The sequence below is a fragment of the Xiphias gladius genome, chromosome 9 (assembly GCF_016859285.1).
Source record: "Xiphias gladius isolate SHS-SW01 ecotype Sanya breed wild chromosome 9, ASM1685928v1, whole genome shotgun sequence".
NCBI lineage: Eukaryota > Metazoa > Chordata > Actinopteri > Istiophoriformes > Xiphiidae > Xiphias > Xiphias gladius.
In genome coordinates this window covers 19,077,224-19,105,008 of record NC_053408.1, presented here as the reverse complement: position 1 = coordinate 19,105,008, position 27,785 = coordinate 19,077,224, and the positions used below count along the sequence as shown (strand labels likewise).

At 39.8% G+C, this 27,785-nt stretch overlaps 2 protein-coding genes and 1 long non-coding RNA gene across 7 annotated transcripts; 2 read left to right on the top strand and 1 right to left on the bottom strand.

The window, feature by feature from the left end:
• The first annotated feature begins 1,316 nt into the window (after positions 1–1,316).
• Positions 1,317–6,432, top strand: smim5 (small integral membrane protein 5). 3 transcript variants are annotated; one of them, XM_040135191.1, is made up of 4 exons: positions 1,587–1,709; positions 3,354–3,546; positions 4,445–4,572; positions 6,092–6,181. In XM_040135191.1, exons 1-3 carry the CDS (start codon positions 1,671–1,673, stop codon positions 4,543–4,545), a joined length of 333 nt encoding a protein of 110 aa, XP_039991125.1. In that variant the 5' UTR covers positions 1,587–1,670; the 3' UTR covers positions 4,546–4,572; positions 6,092–6,181. The 3 variants fall into 3 exon arrangements, with proteins under 3 accessions (XP_039991126.1, XP_039991125.1, XP_039991127.1); XM_040135192.1 differs by lacking the exons at positions 1,587–1,709; positions 6,092–6,181 and adding an exon at positions 1,317–1,571 and having other exon boundaries at positions 4,445–5,275; XM_040135193.1 differs by lacking the exons at positions 1,587–1,709; positions 3,354–3,546; positions 4,445–4,572 and adding an exon at positions 5,524–5,835 and having other exon boundaries at positions 6,092–6,432.
• Positions 3,504–8,248, bottom strand: LOC120794280. 2 transcript variants are annotated; one of them, XR_005708113.1, is made up of 4 exons: positions 7,834–8,248; positions 6,069–6,256; positions 4,398–4,541; positions 3,504–3,566 (listed from the first exon to the last, which is right to left on the bottom strand). It is a non-coding gene; the product is annotated as an uncharacterized LOC120794280 (long non-coding RNA). The 2 variants fall into 2 exon arrangements; XR_005708112.1 differs by having other exon boundaries at positions 6,069–6,253.
• On the top strand, positions 7,342–27,686 carry LOC120794278 (SAP30 binding protein). Of its 2 annotated transcripts, none has more exons than XM_040135190.1 (10): positions 7,342–7,520; positions 8,165–8,274; positions 10,423–10,467; positions 14,341–14,380; positions 20,864–20,952; positions 24,430–24,521; positions 24,701–24,813; positions 24,893–24,951; positions 25,743–25,833; positions 26,865–27,686. In XM_040135190.1, exons 1-10 carry the CDS (start codon positions 7,427–7,429, stop codon positions 27,041–27,043), a joined length of 912 nt encoding a protein of 303 aa, XP_039991124.1. In that variant the 5' UTR covers positions 7,342–7,426; the 3' UTR covers positions 27,044–27,686. The 2 variants fall into 2 exon arrangements, with proteins under 2 accessions (XP_039991124.1, XP_039991123.1); XM_040135189.1 differs by having other exon boundaries at positions 7,344–7,520; positions 26,862–27,686.
• The last annotated feature ends 99 nt before the right edge of the window (positions 27,687–27,785 follow it).

Sequence of the window (27,785 nt, the reverse complement as noted above, 5' to 3'; positions counted from 1 at the left end):
AGGGAGGAGGAACACAAACTCCCTGAGAACAGGAGTTAGTTGTCAAAGTGGGAGAAAGTGAGCACACACTGCAGGAGGAACAGTCGCAGCGCTGGTGATCTGCTGAAAGGGTCAAATTACTTCCAAACATCCAGTGCTGGTCTCTCAGTCTGAACTGGAGCAGGCTAATTAGATGAAGAGCCCAAGACCAGCAGGCACCACAAACAAACTTAAGAAAAACAAATGAGAGTAGTAAGAGGAGGGGGAGGGTGAGAAAAAGAAGAAGGAATCGAGGTCTGTGAAATGTTGTAGCGACCGTTTTATGTGCAACAGTGAACAAGTGGAAACTGACACTCAAAGGGCAGTTGCACTCATTCACTGCAAAGGTAAGAGCTTATTTTTTGCTTTTCATATGACAGTATATACTGCACTTTATACCACCTTTATACATATTTGCATTAAAAGACCAAGTTTTGATTTTCAATGCATGGAAAGAATGAGCTTCATACTTATTTTACTCGCCAATATTATATGTAGTACAGCAGGTAAAAGAAAAAGACCTAAGTAGGTTTATTGAGGATTTCCTCACATGAACTTATTTCAGCCTAGCTCTGAAGAAGGTATTGACTTCTTTATTAAGATTAAGCAACATGTTTTGGTCTCTGACTGTGTCATGCTACTTATGAAACATGATGTGGGGGTGCAGTGGAAGGACAAAGACAAGAGGAGATTGCAGAGCAGAGAGGGCCAGCGACAGAGGTCGGGCATTCTTCAGACTAACTCTGGCAGGTGGTTGAGATTTTCACAATCAGCTGGAGGGGGCTTCCAGAAACAAGCATACATACACCCACGAACCAAAGTAAATTTATGTATGTGCATATACAGCTATATTCGTGTACTTTTGCAGGAAATATTGGGAAGTTACCAGCGGAACTGAGTCGAGATTAAAGAACACAGTCTATCCAGAGGACCTGGTTCTGCACTACACGGTGATGTCTGAAATTTGGTTCTTCCTGTCACAGCTGCTGACTACTGTTTCATCTCTAAATCAAAACACTGAACATATGCTAGCCTCAAAACACAGAAGGAAAGAAAAGAAAAAATGTAAGGTGGCAGTTTGTCTGGTGGCACAAATACACTTCCTGAAATACTAGATAACATCAAGAAATTAAACATCTGTTTTTTTAAAGTTACTTTCTTATTTATGTATTTAGTGGAATTGTGCTTGTTTTTTGTCTCTCACTTACTGTTGGCATGTGTTGAATGTTGTACTATATAGTATAGTAGCCTATAGTATACGATACTGTAGCACAGTAAAGTAGGCTACGTTACAATAGGTATGCAGGTCTTTGTTTGCGCTTCGAAATTACTCCTGTAAGGGCAGCCACAGTGAGGCCAGACCTTTTAGTGTCGAATAAAAATGATAAATCACTTCTCGTTGAGGTCCACAGCTTTTATACTTTACATTTGCCGGAAGCTCCTGGAAAACGTTATGAAAAACGTCCGTCGCGTTTAAACTAGACGTTGCTAGGCAACCGCCGAGCGGCGGGACTTCTGACAGGAGCTAACTTTTCATGAAAGATGAGACACGAGTAAGTCGTTACCTAAGTAAATGAACAGCTGGTGCGTTGGATTTTTATTACATGTAGCAGTTTGTTGCCTAGTTTCGAGGTTGTAAGACTGTAAAACTCATGCCCTGGGCGAGCAAGAGCAAGAGAGGTGACCTAACAGTAAGGCTTACATCTCATCCTTGAATTGTATTATCCTCGACGCTTTGGCAGTATTGTCCACCTGATGTGCGGGCTAACAAAGCAGTCGGAGTTGAAAGATTGAACTGGATTGAATATATATTAAGTGAAAGTTAGCTTAGCTGGTGAGAGAGCCAAGGCTAGCTTTAGCTAAAACTTCGTCTGCTCATTTATTTATTTATTTTTTTTGTATGTGAACAATATCCATTTTGGTAGGTTAGTCTGTTACTGCATATAACTTAATGAGGTGGTAGCTAGAGAAAGTCACAGCCTCCTGAACAAGACTAGCTTGCATAGTAGCAATACCTACCATTTAGACTCTAATGGAGTTCACAGGACTTGGTATGTTAAGCTATCTTTGTATCACATAATTCAATCTACTTAATTGCATTATTATTTTTAGTATTGTTTTATTTTTATTTCATTATTCTATCATGTTGGTTTATTGTATTGATTTTAACTGATTTATTCATATGAACAGTAGAGAGACGGACCTCGAAAAACAGATAGATTGAATTCCTATAAACTATGGTCTGTAAATAATCAGGGAAACAAAAACTATTTTTTTTAAAAGCTGAAAGAGCACATTTTGTCAGTAGAGGCTACATTTTTTTTTAGGTATTATGAAGTATTGTGTGGGTTCTATGGCAAAGATTCCCAGTGTTAAAATAATCTGCATATAAAAAGGCATAAAATAAGAAATTACAACCTTTCGATGTGTAATAGAGTTTGCCAACGCCCCTGAAAACTCCCCAGCTTCTCTGATTCTGTAGTCACTGCTTTCTGTCTTTGTTGGGAAGTATTGTACTGAAGAGAGTACAGTATTAGTACGGCCATGTACTAAAGTAGCCCAGAAGTAAATATTCTACTGATATCTGTGCCATTTTGTTTTAACATGTAAAATAATAAGCAATAATAAAAAAGAAATAGGAGAGCTTAAAAACTCTCTTTCAGACTATTTATACACACAATATATGAAACATTGGGCTCATACTGATCAATTTAGTTCCTGTGTTTATCATTAACACACATATGTCCATTCAGAGTTAATTTCGGATGACTGACCGTTCACTGCCCGGTTCTGTTGCCATTTCACAGCCCTGTGTCCTTATCTCCTGTACAGCCTGTCTAGTATCCGCCTGTGGGATCTCACCCACACACAGCTGCTCCAGTGATGATGACAGGCCTCAGTCTTGAAATGCCAGGCCTGAAATAGTTTGCCTTGTTTATAATTAAACTGAACATGCAGGATGGTGCCTCCTGTGTGTGGACACAAATGTACCCAGGCTGGAGCAGGCCATCACACACAGTCTGTCCTCCGTCACATACAGTGTAGACACGTGGTCCATCCACACACATACAGGAAGGTGATCAATGGACTAATTAGGGGTGCTGATATATAGTGAGTAAGTACGAAACATAAAGAGTATTTAGGGATTAAGGGTGCATAGGCAATTACAGTGGTGCAAGTAGGCTGGAGGGGTAATTGCAGGGTGGAAGTATAAAACTGCAGTAGTGAAGGGTGGAGCTGTAGATGAAAATAACATTTTCTACATTCAGAGCAGCTTTAAACGAGACAGCGAAACCCTCATTTATTCAGTACCATCTTGTCTTTTTCTTGTGCAGCGTTGTGAGGTCTACGAAGGCCTGCTTCCTTATTTATTGCATATCTCCTGGTGTCATCTGCATCTGAGAGTCGGCATGGACGTGAAAGAGGAGTTGCTGGACATTCTTCGGAAGTTGTGGACCAAACTGCAGGGTCTCCCACAAGCCAGTCCTCTGGAGCAGGGAGCCTTCTTTGTGCTCATCCTCTTTGTTGGTGAGTTTTATCTGTTGAGTCTAAGACATAGATGCATACTGAAGTCATAGTTCCCACAAGACTCCCATACCACCCTCAAAAAATTTTGACTATTCACCAAAAAGAGGGTCTTTTTTTTTCATATTTTATTTATTCTCTTAACTCTTCAATTTAATCTTCTATAAATAACAATTCCAACATGAAGGTCTATAATGCCTTTGTATATATTTATGATTTTGGTTGACATGCATCGATTGATTTTTTGACCACATGGGGGCAGCTACATATTATCGACTTAGAAATTTGTTTGGGCAAACATGTTAGCAAACATTTGTTTATTTACACATTCAGCATTTACAAAGCACCAGTATTATTCATTGAAGTCGTGTGTCTGGCCGACGGATGAACATTATTCATGTAGAATAACTCTCCTTTTAGCTCTGGTTTCAATTCCTGATGGAAATAAATAGCATTTTAGTTACTAAATGCGCTACTATGTTGAGTAGCTAGTTGCCAATTTTGCCTGCCTCTCATTTAGTATATGATGGGTAGTGAACAATGGGTTTATCAGAGCTTTTTTGCTTAAAACAGCTGCCTGATGCAGCTCGAAACAAGGGGAGATTGTAAGAGGAAACTAAAACAGTAAAGTTGCGGGCCATAAGACCAAAACACTGAGGTAAAAGATGCCAAATACTCCACAGAGCTGAGGGAAACTGCAGAGTCTGGTGTTATTTATCGTTGCGTTTCTCACTATGGGCATCTGTTTCACTATACATAATCATTTGACCCATGGTTCGTATAAAAATATAAAAAAATATAGATTGGTGCAGCTTTAAATATGATACAAAACTCTCCCCCCAGCACGTACTAACCCCACCCTGTATCTTCTGTCTGCCCCGTCTCCTGTCTCTCCTCTCAGCCACGTTTCTCTTCATGATCGTGCTGTCCTGTGTCCACTGCTGCTGCTGTGGAAAGCCAAAATACCAGGTCTCCAGGGTTCGGCCTCTACAGCCCGTCTGAGGAGAAGACAGAGAACAGATTCCACAAGTAAATACAGCCTCCATCCTTCCTGCAATCATCCACATGATACAAGGCCTTTATTTCAAGTTACAAAAAAGGAAATGTTTCTTTTCAATGTCAGCGATATCTTGGAGGGAATCAAAGGAGATTCATCAAGGCATGAATGGGGACATATTTCCATGACATTCCCAGTTCTGGGATAAAGAGCCATGCCACTGGGATCCATATAAATCAGCAGAGTGGCAAGACTCATCAAAATTCATTACAGACCAGGACAATGAAATACTGTGTGGCAGCTCTTTCCAACAACAAAAACCTTAAAGTGCAATGGATGAAAAGATACAGTAAGAAAGCTGATATGTGCGTGAATGTCACAGTGACTGTGTTATGACAAATTCAGTGGTTTTGAATCCTGTTGATATTCATCAGGAATGGGAAAAACAACACAGAAAATATACAGACATTCAAACTTGTCAATGCAGCAGGGACTTGTAGTTCAATTTTTTCAACAGAAACGTGCTTCTGCGAAAAGACAGGGCGCCCTCTGCTGGTCCAGTGAAGAGAATTTGATTTTTGTAAATTGTAGCCAATGGAAAATGTGAGCTGTTCATTGTTTGACATACAACAGTTACATAAGTATTCTCATTATAGTGTAACATAGAAGTGTTGCACCTTTTTTTTACCGAGGCAATACAAATGTTCTGACGCAGTGTTTGGTTGTTCGTACCTGTGCAAATGTAATAAATGTTCAATATGTTTAAAGAAAGAAATATTCTTTTTCTTTTTTTAGGATCAAAAATAAAGATATCACTGTCTGTTGAAGCATAGTATGAACTCCCATCTAAATACTGCAATACTACAAATGACTTTATTGTAATATTTGCATCTACTTTGCATCAAAGTCAGCTTTGATGTAAATTACATCAGCAAAACACTGCACTATTGTATGCATACCTTATCATCAGATCTCTCCTTCGCCTTCACCAGTCAATATTTTGAGTAAACATTAACTAGGAGCTGTTGCTTTTACTGTGCCTTGCCCACACAAAGCAAATTCCAAAGCAAAAATCGAAAAGCAGGATATGAACTGTTTAAGTTTTGGTTTGTCTCTGCACAAACTGGTAGTAAACTGTAATGTTTGGGCTATATTCAAATGGTTCCAGGGCTGCGAGTGGATCAGAACAGTAGCTGTTAGTAGCCATCTGTTCTCACACACTACACTATATTCACACTCTGTGAGGAGTCACTGAGCCGTGAGAGGATCATTTAGCGGGACATGGCCGTGGAGAGGTGAGTTTTTGAGCAGGAATGTGTTGCGTGACAATAGTTTTTAACATCAGCAGATTTCTATGCCGATACAAACATGTTAGCTTTTAAAATGTTTTTTGGCTTTTAGAGACATTTTTTCATCAGTAGATAATGTGGCTGAGTGGACTATAAAGCATTATTAGTGGAAACTAATGGTAACATGTCATTATCTCATCAGTTTAATGTCCAGATTCTTCCTCCATTTGAGTTTTTACCTGGTTTATAACTCCCTGTGCAGTGTATCTGAGCAGCAGAAACCCACAGGGTCACCTGAGGACTGGGTGGAGTGGTTCCTGTTTCGGCTGCATCAGGAGCCATGGGCGCTGGGTGGTCTTGTGGTCATAGCAGTGTTTGTGCTGGGAACTCTGTCTCTGGTCGTCTTCGCTCTGCTGTATGGATGCTGCTGCGGCCCAGCAGAAGAGAAGCAGAAGAAGAAGAAGCAAAAGAAGTCAAAGCAGGATGGAGTGATCTAGGCGTGTGAAGGGAACTGACTTATGTACAGTAAAATGAATGTTGACAGGATTTATTTAAATCTACTTGTCCACCTTTGGATCATTTTTGAGATGTGGTGGAAATTGGACTCACTGCTATATAAATTATATATATGTATGTATATATATATATATATATATATATATATATATATATATATATATATTCATGCCTATATATATATATACATAGGTTTTGTAAGATATTGATTTCCCAAATACAAATATAAACTAAATCAAAATGTTTGCTATTTCTTTGCTGTTTGCACTGGGTGACACCACAGAACGAGTGGGACTACACAACTGTGATCAAAACTTGATTAAATCTTTCATCATTTCAGATTCAATCAACTCATCTATGTAGTCAGTCAGTTAGTGCCAACCAAATGATGATAAGAGGTGACATTTCACTTTGAGACAAGGCACACCACTGCTTTTCCTAGGCCTGCAATATAACCACCTTTTGTGAAATGTATTTCTATATTATTTTTGATATGATTTTAAAATACCTTAAGCCATTCTCAGTCAAAACTGATAATCTGTGATTACCTATTTTTTTTAATAGTCAGTCTAAAAACAATGCACTTTATGAAGTAGCATAAAAATCACTGATTTTGTTCTGATACTAGACAGGTGCTGGACAGCCTCCAGTAAACACTGATCTGAGAAATTTGCATCTGAAAAAAAAAAGCAAATTTTCATAAGACGTGAAAATTGTGAGCAAATGTTTACGTTAATTCAATTGTTGAGTGATGTAGAGGAGCTTCAGAGCTTCGGAAATGTTTTCTCCTCATTTTTCCTCTTTCTGGTGGTGGGGACACAACATTTTCATTTTTTATTTGCATAATCGTATTGTTCTGGCCTTATAGATGTTCAAAAATGTCACACACACCTCAGATGGGAATTTATGAATCATTTTCACGGTGTGCCTCCACCGTGCCTATAAAACTGCGTTTCAGCACCAAGGAGAACCACCATAGAAATAAAAGGACTACATTTCCCCGTGGTAATTGGTGCTTCCGCAGTACAACTTCACCGACGCTAATAGTCTGCGACCAGACATTTGTGCGACGCATAGAGCAATGGCGAGCGCTAAAAAGAGTGCTCTACTTTCCTCTTTGGCAGACTATGGAGACGATTCAGAGCCTGACTCCGAACCCGAACCAGAAGAGACAGGTATATGATAACAATTTTAATACTATTTTAAGTATAGTGGCGAAAAAGCGCCGTTTACTGCTGTGCTTTTCTTTCCCTGGAGCTTCATGTGCTAACGTAGCTAAAGTTAGCTTGTAGCTAGCTAACATAGCTAGTTACCAAATAATATTTGATCAGATTTTAATGACCGTAACGTTCAGTATTACAAAGTTATTTTAGCGAAGGCCGGTTGGTTTTTGCCGACAGACTTGTTGATGATGTTTACTTGCACCTAATGGATGTAAAAACGTAGAGGTCACATCAACAGGGGTCTTGTGTTTTGCTGTAAAGTTACCGGATTCGTCCCTTGAATCCCAGTGTCACACATGAATGAAATGCCAGGTTTTGTTTTTCCATCTTGAGTGCTTTGGCAGTGTGTGTTTGTAGAAAAATCATATCCCCAGATTTCCGGCTTGCTGGCTTTGTGGTGTCTTCCTGTAGCCCTGCTAGTCTCCATGTCCGACTGGCATAAATTAAATCTACCGTATGCTGAACCATGACTGGCATCCGGTCTTATTCCTGTGCCAGCTGCCAGTGTCGCTGTTTGCCTCTTGCAGTTATCTGAACTCTGCTGTTTTTCTGTGTGCTGTCCCTGTGCCTCTTCATCTCTTCCTATCCATCGCCAGGGGCGCGTGGAGTGGGTCTGGTGTACAGCTACGACGAGGATGAGCTGAACCGAACTGAGGACGCAGATGACAAGAGGTCTGGAGATGAAGACAGCAGAGACAGCAACTCGGTCAGTATTTGAGTTCTAAAACCCTCCCCCAGGTTTTATTTTTACTGACCATTCAGTTGGATTCCATTCACATTTGGGTGTATAGTTTAAGTGATAGAAAGCGAGGGTGTGGGTGTGGTTTTAGAGAACATGGTGCTTTTTGACATGTTGATGATGGGAGTTGATGTTGATGCTGCACTGACTCTTCACTGACCTCTGGTGAGGCTCACGGGATTGCACCAATGCTTTTTTGGTTGTGGGAGCAGCTGCATTGTATTTGAGATCAGAGGTTTTATTGCGTTTAGTCTATAAGCGCAGAAACAGAATCACTGGCTGTTTGTGCAGGTGTAGGGTGACTGGTATCTTGTTACATCAATCCCCTTGACTTTAAACTAAACTAAATTAAACAATTTCTAGTACTGCAAAGTCTTTTGAAAATGAACCTGTTGGGATTTTTTTGGTCCAAGTTAGTCTTCATAGTAGTAGTGTGCTATTACATTTAAGCAAGGCTGCACTATTATATATATATATAAAACAGTAATCATGACTATTTTGTTAGACAATGAGATCTTGATTTATAATTACATTTATTAATCCAGTATTCATCCATTCAATCAGATCATTTTAATTTCTCTTTCACCTGTGAAGGATGGCTCTGCTGGTGAAAAAGCCTTAAGTAAAATGAAGTGTTATGTCACATAACACCAGTGTTCCCTCTTAAATCTAATTATGAGTAAAATTGGATTCAGCAGCAACAACAATACAAATAGTAATAATAATGCTCCCATAGCATGTGGGGGAAAAAAAAGGTGAACGTAGTCTTGCACAACGCACGCACATCTCGGAAGCACTAAGTGGTTTATTACAGAGTGCTCAAAGTAATTCCTGTATGACTCATTACCAGACAGACCTGTAAAAAGGGAGTGCTTACTTTAACGCCACAGAGTTGGCACTTTAAATGCAAACATCACAACAGAGTTCAATTTAACATGGGAACCAGAATCTTCATCAGGATCCTTAGATGTTCAGCCCTACATTCAAGTGAGACCACAACTCAGATATGAAACCTTCTTTGTTACAGCTGCTCAAATGTGAGGATTTTTCTGTTTTCCATCACTGGAGTAGGTAAACTAAATCCACGTCCTGTAATTCTGTTAAAGGTGTGTTTGCATCAGTAAAATTTGTAAAAACAGTAGTGAAACAGGCCAGTATTTTAAATTACAATCATTGAGTAGAAATAAAATGCTGCCTTTTTCTGACTAAAGAAAGTTTATATTGCAGATAATATGCTACTTGTAGGTTGCATATCATATATCTTGTATTTCTGTGTTTAAGTAATATGAAAAAATATAGGCAATTTATAACATGGCCAGAAAAAAAGAAACAATTATATGACGTAGTGCAGTGCAGTACAGAAGTCCCCTAATAAATACTATCTTTATGTACAGGTTTGGTGTAGACTGCTGCTTTAATTGTTTGTGTCTAATGTTGTAGTAATTCCTGCGGCTGTTCTGCTGACGTAGCTAGATAGTTTTATATTTGGTCCATCTCATTTACGTGTACAGAGGAGCAATAAAACAGCAATAAACCAGAGCCTAAAAAATTACCATATAGTTCAATACATTTTTTATTGACACTGACTCAGCAAAAAATAAACATTATAAATTTAACAAAGGTAGTACTTATTATAGCAGTGTTTTATTGCTTTACTTATCATGATGAACAAAGTAAGTACTATATAAATAATGTTGTTGAATGAGGGCTCAACCAGGGAAGTGATACAGGCCCAAACACAGAGAGATGAGAGTATTGTTACGTGTTATGTTATCTTCTCTCTCCTTACTCATGTGTGAGCCACCATTACACATCAGGAAATTACATGTAACATGATATTTGTGCCTGTTTTGACTGCTTAATAACAAAAATGTATGGCAATCCCGTTGTAATCTAAAATACTATCAAACACTGGGTCCTTCTTGGGCCCCAAAAATTATTTTAAAAGACTCTGTAGTACTGGAAGTGGTATAAAACATGAAAAGGGTTTAACAGTTTTGCAGTCCATTACCTGGTGATGCTTGTCATCTGGTATGCACTGCTTCTTGGTTCCCCCTCCTGGTCTCCTCTCCTCTTGGTCCTTAGTGTTAACCCTCTGCATTTTTGTTTTTATAGGAAATGGAAGAATCTGACGAGGGGAGGGACGCAGATGATGTTGAGGTATTTCAACACCCACCTGGTGTGGGATGGATTGGATTTGGAAAACAGATCAAGCCTATTTAATTTCTCTTTTGTTTTGTGACTAACCAAAATCGAGGGGATGGCACTTTTAAAGCTGTCACCACAAGCTATGAAGAAGCATGTTCACTAGATGGTGCTGTGGTTTTATGTATCCCTGATGAACGTTCAAATAACAAATGAGGAATTTCATGCAGATAGGACCAGGTCAGTGACTTGTACTTAAAGTATATTCCAGGTTGCTTGACTGATGCATATTCATGTGTCTTAAACCTCTTCTGAAGTGAAGTGCTAAACCAACAGTGTTGTTTGTCAGAGCACACTGCTTGGACCTGCACAGTTGTACAATACTAACCCCACCCTGTGTGTGTGTATGTGTTTTTTAAAGCTGTGTGAGCTGGACAGTGTGCCAGCTTCCTGCTGTGTTGTTTGGTACAGGTCACTGAGGTGAGAGTGAGTCACAAACCTAACAAGCAGAAACAAAGCATGTCAGAGAATGTCTGCTCTGTCTCAGGCTTTGTTTTACAACTGGTCTTTGATTGATCATAATCGTAAGTGTGTGTTCAGTATGCCATGTCATGACGCAGAGATAATACCGCCGGCAATGTAAGGATCTTGTGATGTGCCAATTGTAATATTGTGTATCAGATGTGACTCACAATAATGTATTTATTGACATGTGCAGTCTTATTCCCATGGAGAGAGAAACAAAATTTCCAGGAAAGTCATGGAAACAATATGGTTGACTGTGTGTAGAATAACATTCAATAATTACTATGTTTATTAGGTTTCTTTTCAGCCCTCAGGGTTGACTGACACGTGTCATACAGTATGTATACTAGCTTGTAGCAGCAGAACACTGAAGCCTTGTGATTACTGTTTTGGTTTGATTCAAATGTATTAGTTGATATAAAGAGACAGAATAAAAGTGTTAGCTTTCACTCGGTCCTTCCACTTTATTATTATTATTCCTACTCGTAGCAGTAACCTGTTTTCTGTGAATGGCAGCAGGTAGTTGTTTTGATACAGTTCGGGCTAACTGTAGATAAGGAGGTTAAAGCACAATTCCTGGGCCTTATTTAAACAGATAAGAGCAAGTAAGAGCCGGCAATGTCGGTCTCTTGGCCAGTGTAGGCTGGTCTGTCAATCAGTCGGTCCACCACTTTGGTACAGACTGAAATATCTCAGCAACTATTTGATGTTTTGCTATAAAATGTTGTACAGACGTTCATGGTTTGCCAAAGTAATATTCTAATTAGTTTGGTGATCTTGACTTCTTATGTAGTTAAACTTAGTGGATGGATTACTGTGAAATCTGATACAGATGTTCAAGGTCCTTGAAGGATAAGGTATAAAAATTTTGGTGATCCGCTAACCCTCCTCTAGAACCATCAGGTCACAGTTTGAATTTCCCCTTATGTTGGTTTATGACCAAGTAACGGAAAACCTAATAACATTTCCATCAGCGTCAGCTGCACATTTGTTTACAACTGATTGTTAGCATGCTAACATTATAAACTAAAATGCTGAACATGGTCAACATTATAATGTTAGCATTTTCACTATGAGCATGTTAGCATGATAATGTTAGCAATTAGCTTAAAGCACTGCTGTGACTAAGTATATCCACACAGATCCATTTTTTCCTGGATGAAAAATACGCAGAGGATCCACATCAATCATGGCCTACTGAGTTTCCATGTCCTTCATGTATTTATTTTTAGTAGATAAAAATCTGAAAATGCTTCATGTCCTAAATAGATGCACAAAGGACTATCTCGCTACTGTTCATATAGAATGCACCAGCTTAGACCTGAATGGACCTTGATGGCCTTAAAGGCCTCATAATTAGAAATTTAACAGTGATTTTGTTTTTAAAACATTTTTAATGGGGTTCTCCATTGATTTAGTTAAAAGTAGAGGGACTGAAGTAGCAGGAGCGAACATATCCTGACTATTAGTCCCTAGTGTGAGTCAAACTCAAAAAGTACCAAATGCTATATTTCCCATAATGCAACTGGACAGCATCTTTCATTGGACCCTCACTGCCTACAAAGTGCCCACTTCTGTCAAGCTCCAAACCCCCTATTCGTAATACAGGCTTCTAAGTTAACCATTATAAATCTAAAGCCCAATCCAAGATGACCCAGATGTCATCATCAGGGTTTTTTTTTTTTTTTTTGGTCAGACTCACGTAAAACCATCTCCAGAGTCACAGAAAACATTATACAACCGTTTTCACAGCCTGTACTCCTGACAGCAGTACTTCTAATAACGGGTAAACTGAGCTTGATGTATAAAATTGGTGTAGTGCCTCTTTAAGTGTGGGGAAAAAAAGGTGGTCTCTTTATTAGGTAGTCTAAAAATAAATACACATAAAAAACTGTTGTTAACCGAGCACCTAATCTGTTACCGATATGCCACCCAAACAGGATCTTTTTTTTTCATTATGGTGCTGAAAAATTGCACGGGAAATACCAGAAAAATAGGAATAGCTGTTAAATCCAGTAAAACACACCTGCAACAATTCTACAGAGAGGAAGCTCGATGTGTTCTGTTTTTGTCGAGACTGCATAACGGGTGTTGATTCAACTGTATGGTAATTTCAGAGGCTGTAGGTTGTGGTGATTTTTGGATTGGATCGCACTGAAAGGTTTATTAAATTGTCCACTGTCATCAAAAAATAACCATGAAAAAAGAAAACACATTAAGGAAATGGTCTGTTGGATTGTTTGGTAGCTGGTTGGATAAAGTTGTTTCAAGTCTACGTGGCTCTATTATACAAGACAGATGGCTAGATGACATGTATATACAGGGACTATTATGAGAAGTAGTTTATTGATAAACTAGGTTATAATCTTGATTACATGTGTTGGTCATTTTTATAGTGTGGTTTCAGATCCAGTATACAAATTTTTTTTTTTTTTTTTTTTTTTTTTTGTCATAGTCAAAATGTGATGGAAGCTTGGTGTGGTTATACATTTTCACTTTAGTCTAAACTAGTGATCTCTAACATTGGTGTTTTTAACACCAGTTTTGTTGACGTCTTTTGACACAATTCTTTCTGTTTCATTCCTTCCCATATGGCTGGGCTTTTAAACCTACTGTGACCTCTGACCTTGTGTTAAGGGTGGCCAAATTGGACAGAAACTTCCGATGGGGATCCGTGAAATGACAAGTATTTTTTGGCTCTGTTTCGATACAGCAGGTGCCATTTATTTATTTTCTTGGTTTGGATTTCTGCCAGCAGGCTCTGCCAGGCCTCCATGTCTTTCTGTCCTCCCCCCTCCTCCTCCATCTCCTCGTGATTTGGCCAGTTCCAGGACAATTCTTTGATATGCCCGTGCAGTTGCTAGGTGACGACGTGAAGCCTGTGAATAACAGCACTGTTCCTTTGTCCTGAACCTGTGTAATGCCCACAGTGCTGGCACAACAGGCAGCATATTTTAGAGGCTGTACAAGACTCCTCCTCCTGCTGAGCCAAGGCATTCACTGGAAACTGCCTAGATTTATTATTCTTGTTTCTGTTACTTCTTAGAAACTATTCTCCTGTCTGCTTCTATTCTGTGCAGCCTGTTGCATTCACATCTGTGATTTGTAGGTTTCAGGTACAAATGGAATTAGATCCAGCTTAGGCCCATAACTGGCTTTGGCTCCAATTTACCTCATCAGCCCACTCGTAACCCCCTGTGATCAACACTACCTACGCTAGAAACACGTCTCAATCATATCTACTACTGGTGCTGTTGATACTTCCCTGCACTAAGGGTTAATGGTTTGATTCTCCTGTCTAAAGGAGACCTAAATACCCAATGTATCTCTCTTTCTCCCTCCTCCCTCTTCTGTTTTTTACAGATATTAGAAGCGGAAAGAAAGGACCCCAATGAGCTAGTTGGTGAGTACAGACACACACACATACGTACACACACATATACTTGACCAGCTCTTAAAGGATAAAGTTAGTGCTTGGTGTCAATATATACCCATAAAAATACCTAAAATAGTCATGAATTAAAAAGTATCCAAAGATATATCTTCCTTCCCTGTACCATAGAGCTCCACTGCTGTCCAAAAACTATTAAAACACTGAGCCTAGACACTGAGCACTATTGCACTGGCTGACATGGTCCTTTTATTAAAATAAACATGGAAACTGTGCTTACCTTGAGTCAATCCCACAAACACTGTCTTTCTGTCAATACGGTACCAAATTTGGATGAAAGGGTAACTGCAGGGCTTGATAATCCATCCATCCATTAGCTATACCATTTATCCTTTGACAGTCATGGAGGCTGGAGCCAAGGGCTTGATAAATTGTTCCTCAAAAAAAGGAAGGTATTAACAAGTCTTAAATGATATATATAATGTTTAAACAAGTGTTAATATTTTCTCTAGCTTGTCATAAGCAGTAATGTTATAAATTTTTTCTGTATCCAATTGCAGGCATGATGGGCAAGTATTGATTTTTAGCAAAAACTAAAATGAACTTTTAAAAAATTCATAATTTAAATATACATTTAAATAGTTATAGCATTAGAAATTATTGTTATATACTACTGGAAATACTGTCAAAATGTGAGAAAGTAATAAATCATTCTAGGCCATACTGTCCCTGCTGGTTTTCCATCATACTTTCATATTTCAGCATGATTGTGAAACATGTATTATTATATAGTATTGCACTCTTTATGGTATTAAAACTCTTAAATTTAACTTGATTAACCCTGTGGAAAATAGCTGAAAATAGTCCCCTGTAAATGCACTATTGACTCTTGTTTTAGTGACATTTTCTAAAAAACTACAATGCCTAGCTGTTTTGCGAAACCACAGAGCTTTATTTAAAAGATGAAACTATATTTGTGACCCGTCCTTGGTAGGAACCAATGCACTTAAGGCTGAGTGTTAAAGACAGGGTAGGTTAGCCAGATAATATTGGTTCCAACTTTTTTTTACAATAATAAACATATATAATACAACCAACTTCTGGATGTGTGCACATGTATAATAAAACCATCATATAGTAGGATATGGTGTAAGAATCAGACTTTCACTTTTCATTGTGTCAGCTGGGTGTTGGTGCAATGAATGTATGAATCACAAACTAGACCCAGATGAGTTATAAAACCCTCTTTGTCCACCGTCTGACTGACAGATGGGTTATGTAGCTGTAACCAGTGGCTAATGAGTAATGACTGGCCTGTAAAGGTGTGTGTGTTTTTCAGCATCAAATCCGACAGGAAATGAGTGATACAGGGAGTGGCGTTTATATATACAGTGGCATGAAAAAGTTTGGGCATCACTGGTCAAAATTTCTGTGGATAATTAAGTGAGTAGAACATGACCTGGTCTCCAAAAGACAAAGTTAAAGGTGAAACATATTTTGTAACATTTTATGCAAGATTAGTGTATTATTTTTGTTTTGTACAATTTTTGAGTGAAAAAATTGAAAGGAACACCATACAAAGGTTTGGGCACCCCAAGAGGTTTGAGGTCTCATAACTTTTACCAAGATCTCAGACCTCAATTAGCTTGTTAGGGCTCTGACTTGTTCACAGTCATTGTTAGGAAATTTCAAAGCCTTATAAATACTCTGACTCCTCAAACCTTGTCCCAACAATCATCAGCCACGGGCTCCTCTAAGCAGCTGCCTCGTACTCTGAACATTAAAATCACTGATGCCCTCAAAGCAGGAGAAGGCTATAAGAGGATAGCAGAGTGTTTTTCGGTGGCTGTTTCCTTAGTTCATAATGTGATGAAGAAATGGCAGTTAACAGGAACCGTGGAGGTCAAGTTGAGATCTGGAAGACCAAGAACACCTTCCCAGAGAACTGCCTGTAGGATGCTAGAAAGACATATCAAAACCCCCGTTTGACTGCAAAATAGCTTCAGAAAGATTTAGCAGAGTTTGGAGTGGTGATGCAGTGTTCTACTGTGCCGCAACACCTGCGCATATATGACCTTCATGGAAGAGTCATCAGAGGAAAACGTCTCCTGTGTCCTCACCACAAAATTCAGCATCAGAAGTTTGCAAAGGAACATCTAAACAAGCCTGATGCATTTTGGAAACAAGTCCTGTGGACTGATGAAGTTGAAATAGATTTTTTTGGCCTCATTGAGCAAAGGTATGTTTGGAGAAAAAAGGGTGCAGAATTTAATGGAAAACACAGCCTTCTAACTGTTATCACGGGGGTGGATCTGTCATGCTTTGGGCTTGTGTTGCAGCCAGTGGCACAGGGAACATTTCACTGGTAGAGGGCAGAATGGAGTCAATTAAATACCAGCAAATTCTAGAAGTAACCATCACACCGACTGTAAAATAGCTGAAGATGAGAAGAGGATGGCTTCTACAACAGGATAATGATCCTAAACACACCTCAAAATCCACAACGGCCTACCTCAAGAGGCAAGAGCTGAAGGTTTTGTGATGGCCCTCACAGTCCCCTGTTCATTTATATAGGTCTGTAGCTGGATGGAGATAATAGCACGGATGATGCACTTCAGCTCTCCTCATTCATCATTTAATTGCGAAATAACAGGAGAACGATGTGATAATTTTTTGCTATGAGGGTGGAGAAATTATTATAATAATTAAAATTATATGATTCCTTAATGATCCTCATAGAGAAAGTATTTTAATTTGAAAGCAATGTCTCACTGATTCCAAGTAGGAGATTATTTGAGTTAATTTGTTTTTAAAATGAAAGAAAATTAAATTGTCATGCCTTTTTGTATCCTTGCATGCTGCCACTGTTATAAAAGTGAACTAAACTAAGGCGCCCCACACACACACACACACACACACACACACACACACACACACACACACTGCTCTGTCTTGTCTGTCAGTAAATGTCACAGTGTGTCTGGCAAAAGGCCTACCGTCAGCAGGCTGAAGACAGCTCTTTGTCTGTTCGCTGAAGGGATGGACTTTGTCTGTCCAAAAAAACCCTCAGGGCACGGACTGTGACTTTCTGTCTGTTTTTCGGGAAGACAGATGGTAATCTTGAAGCAGAATATAATCTTTTCTCTGTCTGTTGATTACTCTGTGCTTCCATGTTCTTCCCGACCATGCTGCTGTTAAATGAGAACGGTCTTCACACAGTGAGCTGATTTACAAACAAGGATATTTATTACACAGGCAGTGATTTATTCACTGCCATTGTGGAGGCTACAGAGTGTATTTAGGTATTTAAATTAGTTTGTCTAACAAGGCTCCAAAATTATCAAGTAAATCCCCTTTTGTCTAGAGCAGATTATCAGGCTTCCACAATGCTAAACCCTTATTGCAGCTAAAGTTTATAATTGTCTGTGACAGCGTGTGCATGTGTTTGCCTGTGCGAGAGTTTAATTGAATACCAAGCTACCACCGAATGCCTGTGACTCATCGGACTTGCCTTGTCAGGTTTTTTAGTGTTGGAGGCTACAGTATTTTTTGTCTTTAAAATATGAGGTGTACAAACTAGTTATATGCCCATCTATTGTTCATGTAACTGTATACCTAGTGACTTTTTATGTCAAAAATTTGTGAGCCAGCATACATACATGCTTAGCTTTACTTGTGTGTCTAGCCCAAAAAGGCAACGCCCTGCCCCTCCTTTGCACTGGCGAGGGGGTAAACCATAACCATATCAGCTATGGAACACAACTGAGGGGGAGGTTACCGCTCCTCCTCTGACATTCCAGGCATGTGGACGATCAGTGTGGCAAGACCGTATCCACACGTGCGAATCTGTGGTCCCAAATGATCAGCAGACCAAGGAAAACAGCACAGATGCAGCAGGTAGGGACTGCTGGAAAGAGTGTCAGTATAATGACGGCATCCTGTCTGCGCACACACACTTCAGAGTTCAGCTCCCAAAGTCAGGGGGGTTGCTTCACCAGTGATATTTATGTCAACAGATACAATGTAGTCTGAGTGGATGGACCACACGCAATACAGCTGCTGTTTCGTTGTTACGCTAATGAAAATTTAATACAAAAACCTTTTTTTTTCCATTTAGTAAAAGAAGCCAAGTTTTCCAAGTTTTGAATTTTGTCTAAAAACAAGCAGTTATACAAGAACCTTTCACAAATAAAATGGGTCTAAATTTAGCCAAATCTGGAATAACTGTAAATCAGGAACCGTCAAAGTGATTTACCATTACTTATTCTTTGAAAACTGATCAAAAATGACACAAGATTACAAATCTGACCGGACATTTAATGACAGCTTTCAGTATTTGACAGTTTTTGATACTTGGTGCTACAGACACATCTTTGTCGTGACCAGAGCGTAGAGGTAGAGTGATAAATTGGCTTGACCAGTGTATTGGCTGATATTTGCTTATTACAGGTATATCGGTATATATGTCGGCTGATATGTAACAGCAAGTTGTGGTGCAGAAATGCAAAAGTAGTTTAGAGTCTCCGCTACATTTGTAATCTTGCTAATAAGAAAGATGATTTGCAGATATACAGTATGTTGTAGTATGGTTTAATATTATAATAAACTCTATATCATTTTGATATATATTATTATTAGGTGAAATTATTGTGTGGTGGAAAATCAAGAATTGAATAATTGTGGTTGGTAATGTTAATGTTGTAGTTAAAATGTTTTAGTTTTTGAGATGTCTTTGAGTTGTTCAGCGTTCATTTGTCTGCAGTCCAAGTCACTTTAATGTCTGTCACTATAAGAAGGGATTTCCTTAACCAATATATTTTCATTTATTTAGTAAACCTTTGAAATTGATTTACCAGCTTCCTCATTGCCTTTACATTGACTTCAACTCAGTAGTGGTAAGTTTTGTAGTGTGCCTCTACAGAATAATTGATCCACCAGAAACAATGACAAGTTTATTTTTCAGCTATAAAATGTCCTGCTTTGTACCAGAGCCTGACCAATATATCAGTCGGACGATTTTATCAGCCAATATGGGCCCATTACGGATATATCGTATTGGCATATTTGTTGTCTGGAAATACATACATTCAAGTGAATGGGGAAGTAGAGTGTGTGTGTGTGTGTGTGTATGTGTGTGTGTGTGTGTTTGTGTGTATTGGTATGTATATGTGTACACTTATGTGTGTATGTATGTATATGTTTGTGTGTGTGTGTGCGTGCGTGTGTGTGTGTGTGTATGTATGTATGTATGTATGTATTTGTATATGTGTATTGGTGTGTATGTGTGTGTGTGTGTGTGTGTGTGTGTGTGTGTGTGTGTGTGTGTGTGTGTGTGTAATATATAATATGAAAAGAATAACAGCCGATATATCTATCTGAATTTTTTTACTCCCTAATTGGCATCAGCACCGAAATCCAGCACTAGTCAGGCTCTACTCTGTATATACGGTGATCATTGTTCTGTTAAAAAACAAATGAAAGGAATCCTTATGTTAAAAATTACAGTACATTATTGGCTGATATACTATAACTAATTTTTTTAATTCTCCATATTGATGTCAGTTTGTGCCTAAAAACCCAGTACTGGTCAGGTTATAGTACTGAGGTTTGATACCCAGCTTTACTTATGGGTTTATTGAAAGACATTCTGAGAAATATTGAAAATCATATCCTCAAGTAAAAGTAGTTGACACAGTTCAAGAAGTTTTAGAGTACGTGACTCTGGAATTTTCTTCTTATGTTTTGGAAGATGAAGTGTTCAGCAAGACCAAGAAGGCACTTCAGAAAATTATTTTCTCATGTCCAGTCAAGTTTTTGCTCGCAGACATCTGCATAGAATTTCAGCAGGCACAAGCTCCTGCATTTGCACGCATACACCAACGCACACACAGCAAACAGCTTCAGCACTTATCCAGAGTGTGACTGACAGCACTGAATGACTCCTAAGGAAAATCTGTCTTATTGGGAAATAGAGTGACACTTATGAATGCCTGGCCTGCAATCAGAGAAAGCACAGAGAGACAAGTCGAGCAGCGAGAGCAAACAAGGGATGGGTGCAAAGGGAGGGAAGGAGGGAAGGGAAAGGAGCCTCCCTTTTCCTTACAAGCCCCAACAACAGCCACTCCCTGCCCAGAACATGCACTCTTCATACCACACTGTCCTGTAAAACCCACTGGCATACACTTAGGGCCTAGATGAACAACAGGATGCTCAGGAATTCACCACCTGTTTGCTTAACACAAAGTGAACCTTTGTTTCATTAACTGAGTTTGTTCTCCAGTGCATATCCATATCCCACCTTCCTTCTGATTTGTCATCTGCCAAATCAAACACAAAAACAGATTTAGCCGTCCCGTTTAACTATGGCTGTATAATATCACTTTCTTACTTAATCCGTATTCTGCAGGGAAAGACATGCAAGATAAAGCAGAGAGGGAAAGCTGCTGAAATGAGAACATATAAGGGCTTAATTTTATGTCTCTGTCTTCTTGCCAGCTCTATTTTCAGAAAAGGTGAGGAATATGTCACCTGATGAGATCAGGATCCCCCCTGAGCCCCCCGGACGCTGCTCGAGCCAACTACAGGTAGACACTCCTCTGCTGTTATATGATATGTAACCAAATAACCCTAACTTCAACGTTTTACTCGTAGCACACTATTTGTTTAAACATAATATACTGCTGCTATCATCTTGTGCAAGCAGTTTTTACATCACCACAGTTATGTCTGCTAATCAAACCAGAGGAGAGGGTGTGTGGACATAGCTTGGGTTCTAGGTTAACTGAGATCTTGATAGAGTAGTCTGGGTGCCCTGTGCTGTGTGTTATAGCTTGTCTGTAGGCTTATTTTATGTGCTGGATAAACACTTTCCTGGTAGCAAATGTATCCTACTAAAAGATAGAGACTTGAGATTGTCTCCTAAAGGAACATGTTGAGTTCATAAGCAGACATACACTCTGCACTCGCCCTTCTGGCATATGCGCAAGGTTTAGAGTTTTAAGGGCTGCATGCTGCCTCACTCAGACACTAGTCGTCTTGGTGTTGATGCAGTCAAAATAACCTGTTCTGTTTCACGTGTTCCCTCCGGGGTTAGAAGCAAATTCTGGTGGCTACATAAATTCCGAGTCTTGCCCCTGTAATTAAACCAGCACACAGTTTCATCTCCTATCAATTTAGTATCACCAGCACTACTCTCTTTCTTCCCTGCTGCTGTTAATTTGGTGCACTGAACTGCAACGAGGTTTGTTCTGTGAGGAGCTGAGGCAGGTCAGGACACACAGCTGACTGAGTAAGTGAACAGCTCAGCAGTATCCCCGCTGGGCTGACACTCCCCACCTATCAGATAAACAACTACTGATTCACCTTCACCAGAACTGCCTGGATATCCTTGCCCTCAGTTTATGGAGGAGCAGCAGCACATGAATGCTTACAATGCGATTTAATTGTTTTCTGTAAATATTATTCTGTCATTTCACCAGTGCTGGACTGTATCCATTTTGTGAGCAGTTTCCAAGTGGCTTTCGCAATAAAACCCTTACCTTGATTTAGAACTTTTTTAGAAAACCGACTGCGTTGGCCATTTTTTTTTTTTTTTCAAATGAAAAGAAGAAGGACCTCAAGTAGCCATGTGAATCAGGATTTTTGAGATCCTCTGGAGCCGCAAAATACATTGTACAACTGTTTTCATGGTCGTAGACCTTCCATGACTCGCAAACTGAACTTGATGTGTAAAATCAGCGGCATGCTCCTTTAAGCGATCAATCAATTAATTGCTTTAGTAATTTATCAACTGAAATGCCAAAAATATGCAGGTTCCATCTTCTAAAGATATGTCATAATATTTTATATACAAGATTGAAATAAACAAGACTAGGTCACAACCTATTGTATGGCTGGACAGCCCTATATCTGCTTCTCTGCTGCTGTCTAAGCTCACATATTCAATAATTCAGTACAGCCAAATTCCCAGTAAAGCTGTTGCCATTTACATGTTTTTCTGTTTCTGTTGTCAGACAATGGAACAAGTATGAAATAGTGACTGAAACGCAGCCCATTCAGATTACATGTGGATGGGGTGGCTCAGGAGCTCGAGCAGGTCGTCCACTAACTGGAAGGTCGGCGGTTTGATCCCCGGCTCCTCCAGTCCGCACGTCGAAATGTCCTTGGGCAAGATACTGAACCCCAAATTGCCCCTGATGTATCGTGTGTGTGTGTGTGTGTGTGTGTGTGTGTGTGTGTGTGTGTGTGTGTGTGTGTGTGTGTGTGTGTGTGTGTGTGTGTGTGTGTGTGTGTGTGTGTGTGTGTGTGGAGACGGCGCAGTACATATAGAAAAGAGCGCTGTATGAACGGGTGAATCTGGCAGTAGCGTAAAGCGCTTTGAGTGGTCAATAAGACTAGAAAAGCGCTATATAAATGCAGTCCGTTTACCATTTACCAACAGTCACTTCCAAGCCGTTTTCAAAGTGCTGCTCTGCCCTGCTAAAATCCTGATTTTGTAACCAAGATGTCGTCTTGACAAAATCAACATACACATAAGTTAAAGACAACGGCTGTGTTGTGATTTCAGCTTTATTTTCTTGTAAAATGATCTGTGTCAGCTGCCGTGCAGTCAATTGACAGAGGCACATAGCGAGGTGTGCCGGCAGAGGGAAAGCCTAGCCTCGTGCTTTGGGGCAACACTGCCAAATCTCTTCTACAGCAAGTAGCTAAGGTTTATTCAAAGAGACGCTAGTTTTGTTGCTAGGTGCTGTTGCGAAGAAAAGTCGCTAAAAGTGGGTGCAAACTTGGTAATTCTAGCAACAAAGGCACCAAGTTGGCCTGATGACGTATTAGAAACTGTTTGTGCCAATTCATTTTGAATTGGCCAATGGGGAAACTCCATCACTCGGCCGACCCATCAATGGTTTAACATCTAAGTTAGGCAGTCAATCAGGCAGTCAGTCATGGACATTTGCGTTTATAGGGTTGGCCTCACTGTTGCCGTCCAGCCATAAAGTAATCGCTATCCATTTATAAATGTTAGCTCTAGCTTTAGTTGGTTTGTTGTAGCCATGGCTGTTTCTTTTTTCCTAAACTAAAGGGAACCCTGTGGGGTAATGTTTTTGCATGTGGATCCCTGTTTTGTATGCACCGTGCATGCGGGGTTGACATGATACACATTCCTGCTGCTGGTTTCACGCTAATCCACTGATCGACAGTTGGTTTGTGGTAAAGCACAAAGAAGCGTAGCAGTGTACCAACAAAAGCAGTAAAGAAGAAGAATGCTGCTAGCAAGCAAACATGGATGTAAACAATACAGCATTTAAACCATTTTTTTTTTTAAACGTCTTTGCAATTTTTTAACAGGGAGGAAATGCAGGTTTCTTAGACCTCAGTGATGCATACAAAACATTTTCATAAGAAACACTAAATATAAACATAACTTTTGACTGTTTAAAAGAAAACTCCACAGGGTACCTTTAACCAAGTAGTTCTTGGGCCTAAATCTAATAAAATCTTAACCATACTGGTGGGAGATTGGAAATAGCTTGTGAATAATCATTTTGGAAGGCAAATGACAAAGGACCTGGAGGAGATAATGAGAAGATATTACTACAGACCAACAGGACCACTATCTTCTCATTTTAAGAAGCATTCCCTTCTTCCATTTTATTCCATGTTAGGCCTAATTTATCACTGCCCCACAGCTGCCAGGTCCCTGTGGCTTTGTCGAACCGGGTTGTCAAATATTTCCCAGTGGTATCAGAAACCTTGCATACAATAACTCCTTTCACACTCACCCTTGCTTGAGCAGAGTTGATTATAGATATATATGTATATATCTAATATATAATAATATACACACACACACACATTTGACAACGAGGTTATATAGCTATAGATATAGTTAAACATAGATCGATAGATAGATATAAAATAAAAAAAATATTATAGGTTTTCTTTATTTGATGACACTGACAGTGCGTAGAAGAGGCTGAGTCGAGGCAGAGTTCATCTTTTCACTCTGAGAGATAACCTGCTGTCTGTTCACGTCCGTCATTGATTTGTTTGTTATGTAACAGGAGAAGATCCACAAGCTGTATGAGAGGAAGCTCCATGGAGATTTTGACACAAACAGCCACATCCAGAAAAAGAAAGAATTTAGAAACCCAAGGTATGTTTCTGAGCTGAAGAGTACACCAACAAACACACACACACTGAGTGCTATTTACACGATACCAGATATTCTCTTTGGTGTAAACAAAACACTGTTAATTTTCTCTGCACACAAACAAAAATTAACCAAAAGTGTTTACCAGCATCTTATTAGGTTTTTCTTTGGTTTTCTTTAAGCATTTACGAGAAGCTCATCCAGTTCTGCGGTATAGATGAACTGGGAACTAACTACCCAAAAGATATGTTTGATCCTCATGGCTGGTCAGAAGACTCTTATTATGAAGCTCTGGGTAAGACTTTATTTTTTTCTTCACAGTTCTGTCTGATTACGGCTCAATACTCATTGGCACTCATGTCTTTTTCTTCTAGCTAAAGCCCAGAACGTGGAGATGGACAAACTGGAGAAAGCCAAGAAGGAGCGGACCAAGGTGAGACTAACCGCAAAGAAAAGTGGATTATTCTGTTGTCAGTTCTCTTCTCTGTCCGCATCAGGGGCAAGTCTCCACCAGCTACACTTATTTTTCTACTTTACATCCTCCATCAGACACACGCAGAAATCAACATTGCCAAGTTCTGCTCTGGTAACCGCTGCAAATGTCGAGCCCAGTGCAGCTTTACTGCTGGGTCATGCCCATTCATGTTTTGCACTGGATTTCTGGGCAAACACAAACAGCTTGGTAGAAGTGTGGTCTGAGTGTGTCATTCTTTGCCAGCAATTTTCGCTTGTGCTATTTTCCTCTGACATATTCATTCAGAGGTGAAGAGCTTGTCGGTGCTGGAGCTGGAAGGTGAGAGGCATTTCCTAGAAAATGTGCACGTGGTCAGAAAACAACATGATACATGCTGCTATCATCAGTAGCAGCATCATTCCAGCAGCTGCACCTTAGTTAGAACTGGACTTGAATGAACATGTACCCTACAGGAGCTGTTTTATTATTCTCTATGGTAAAGTGTAGTCAGTGGTATGCAGGCTACAGTAACGGAGGGCGATTTAGATGTGAGCATGAAACCAGACAAGGGGAATGAGTAATTCTCTTCCCCTCACTCGACAAACCCTGTCAATGGGGCCCCTAAGCAAAACACCGAACACCCCAGATCCTCCAGTGGAGCTTCTCAGCATCAAGCAACAGTCTGCTGTGGTTGTTGGTTTAAAAACTGTCACACATCGAAGAGCACCAGGAATTGATATAAATGTTGTAATATCCTGTGTGTTTCATAGATTGAGTTTGTCACAGGGACTAAGAAGGGCACCAACCCCTCCAGCACGGCATCGTCCACCACCAGCAACACCACCACCACCACCGCCACAGGTAAACATCCACCACTGCAGCACCTCACAGCTTTGAGCTCCTCTCAGACTTGGTGATTTAACATCTCTGTTATATGTTTAGATAAACCCTGAAGCACTTTCCGGTAAAAGTCATGACAGCAATGTTACTGGGTCGGGGCCAGTAACATTTACGCAAAGCTCCCCACACAGCACAAGTCTGAACCGAATACTGTCACGCTGGGGGTGAGCTAACTGTGAGCTCATTAATTAATGCCCTTGAGAAATTGCTTTTAGATCTTTCTCTATAACATTAAATATTCAAGACTCAATAAAAAACATTCAAAGTATGGAAAAGGAACTTAAGTATTATTTATTAAGAGTTTTAACACTCAACAACTCTGCTTCATCAGGACGTTGTGGGTGTGGTTTCATCGCATTTGACTGACGGTCAAGCGACATAAGCAAACAAGGCGACAGCTGTCATCACATTTAGATTCAGATGTCGCTAAACTGTGCGTTGGTGCCAGAAATAGGTGAGATCTGCTTTTCCCAGCTGAGCCCTGCCTCATTTAAACCACAGAAAAAGCAAGGACAAGACAGAAATTTCACGTGAAATAATAGAAACTGTCTATCAATAATAGTCCTGTCATGTATCAGAATTTACATTTACGTCCAGTCTTACTCACCAAAGCGCATTGTGGGTATTCTTGAGCTCTAACAAATGTGTTGAATCCATTTCCTGCCTCATAAAACATTTGCAAAGACGATTCTTGAGTATTTAAAATCCAGTACAGTTTAAGTCTGTGTTCACCAGCTAGCATTCCTCTTCCCTGTCTTTGTTTGCGCTTTACTGCATATCTCGGAGAGTCACCGCCATCTGTAGATCAGTGCAGCAGTGTGAAGGAGTGTGTACCGTATCATCTGCACGCATGTTTGCGTGTGTATGTGCGTCCTTGTAAGCACGCGCAAGACAGACAAACCGGGGACCAACTCGTAAAAATGGAGTGGGTGACGATTTAAATCCTGAGCTCACCTCACTCACGTCTCCCCTGTGTTCTCTCTCATCAGCAGAGGCCCAGAAGAGGAAAAGCAAGTGGGACTCTGCGATCCCTGTGACCCTGGCCCAGCCCGCCCTCATCACTACCACCGCGACCCTGCCTGCTGTTGTGTCCGTAACCACTACTGCTAGCGGCACCAAGACCACTGTCATCTCTGCAGTAGGCACCATCCTGAAGAAAGCGAAGCAGTGAACACGAGAAACGTGTTTGTCTATACTAGTGAGCGATCCAAACAGCGACTGACATAAAGCTGGAAGAGCTGTCTTATCCTGCGCTCATTATATATGTGAAAAGATGCAGAGCGAGAAGTTTACCAAATTTTAGAACCAACCTACAAATGCCCTCTGCCACACGCGGACTAAGACTAAGACTTAACTGCTTTCTATCTCTGGGATTGTATCTGCACTATTGCGTCATAAATCCATATTCACAGTTTGGTGAAAATACTCAAAGACCTTCTGAAAATGGAAGCGTGTGATGCATGCGGCTCTCACGCTGACGAAACGTGTCTGTCATTCTTTTTTTTTTTATATGTTGGCAACAGTTGTTAGTTTTAAGAGAACATGAACATGCGAATGGCTGAGTAGGAAAAAGGCTCCCAGACAGACCTGGTAGAAATATCTGAAAAAGTGTTTATTTTTATATCCATATTTCTGATGCAGTATTTTCACGCCACCTTTAGCAGTTACATGTAATAGCTCAACATGTGCATTGTTTTTCTGCTTTCTTTTTTCTTTCATCTGCATATTCTCCGAAGTAAGATTTTTTTTTTTTTTACATGTGTACATATGTATTAATGATACGGTAAATAAATGGATCAGATGTTGCCTTTTCAGTTGTATTAATGTGAGGGTTTTTTTTGGGGGGGGGGTGGTATTTCACAATCTGTTTGTGACCACCTCAGTGATGTGACTTCATCCTGAAAGTGAAGTCT

What these genes read in the sequence shown, in the direction of transcription:
- LOC120794278 (XM_040135189.1), top strand. Translation starts at nt 7,427, where the DNA reads ATGGCGAGCGCTAAAAAGAGTGCTCTACTTTCCTCTTTGGCAGACTAT. An exon ending in AAAGAATTTAGAAACCCAAG is followed by an intron (nt 24,522 to 24,700) that starts GTATGTTTCTGA and finishes GTTTTCTTTAAG; the next exon opens with CATTTACGAGAAGCTCATCC. An exon ending in CACCACCACCACCGCCACAG is followed by an intron (nt 25,834 to 26,861) that starts GTAAACATCCAC and finishes CTCTCTCATCAG; the next exon opens with CAGAGGCCCAGAAGAGGAAA.
- smim5 (XM_040135191.1), top strand. Translation starts at nt 1,671, where the DNA reads ATGCCCTGGGCGAGCAAGAGCAAGAGAGGTGACCTAACA. An exon ending in GCAAGAGAGGTGACCTAACA is followed by an intron (nt 1,710 to 3,353) that starts GTAAGGCTTACA and finishes TTTCTTGTGCAG; the next exon opens with CGTTGTGAGGTCTACGAAGG. An exon ending in TGTGCTCATCCTCTTTGTTG is followed by an intron (nt 3,547 to 4,444) that starts GTGAGTTTTATC and finishes CTCTCCTCTCAG; the next exon opens with CCACGTTTCTCTTCATGATC.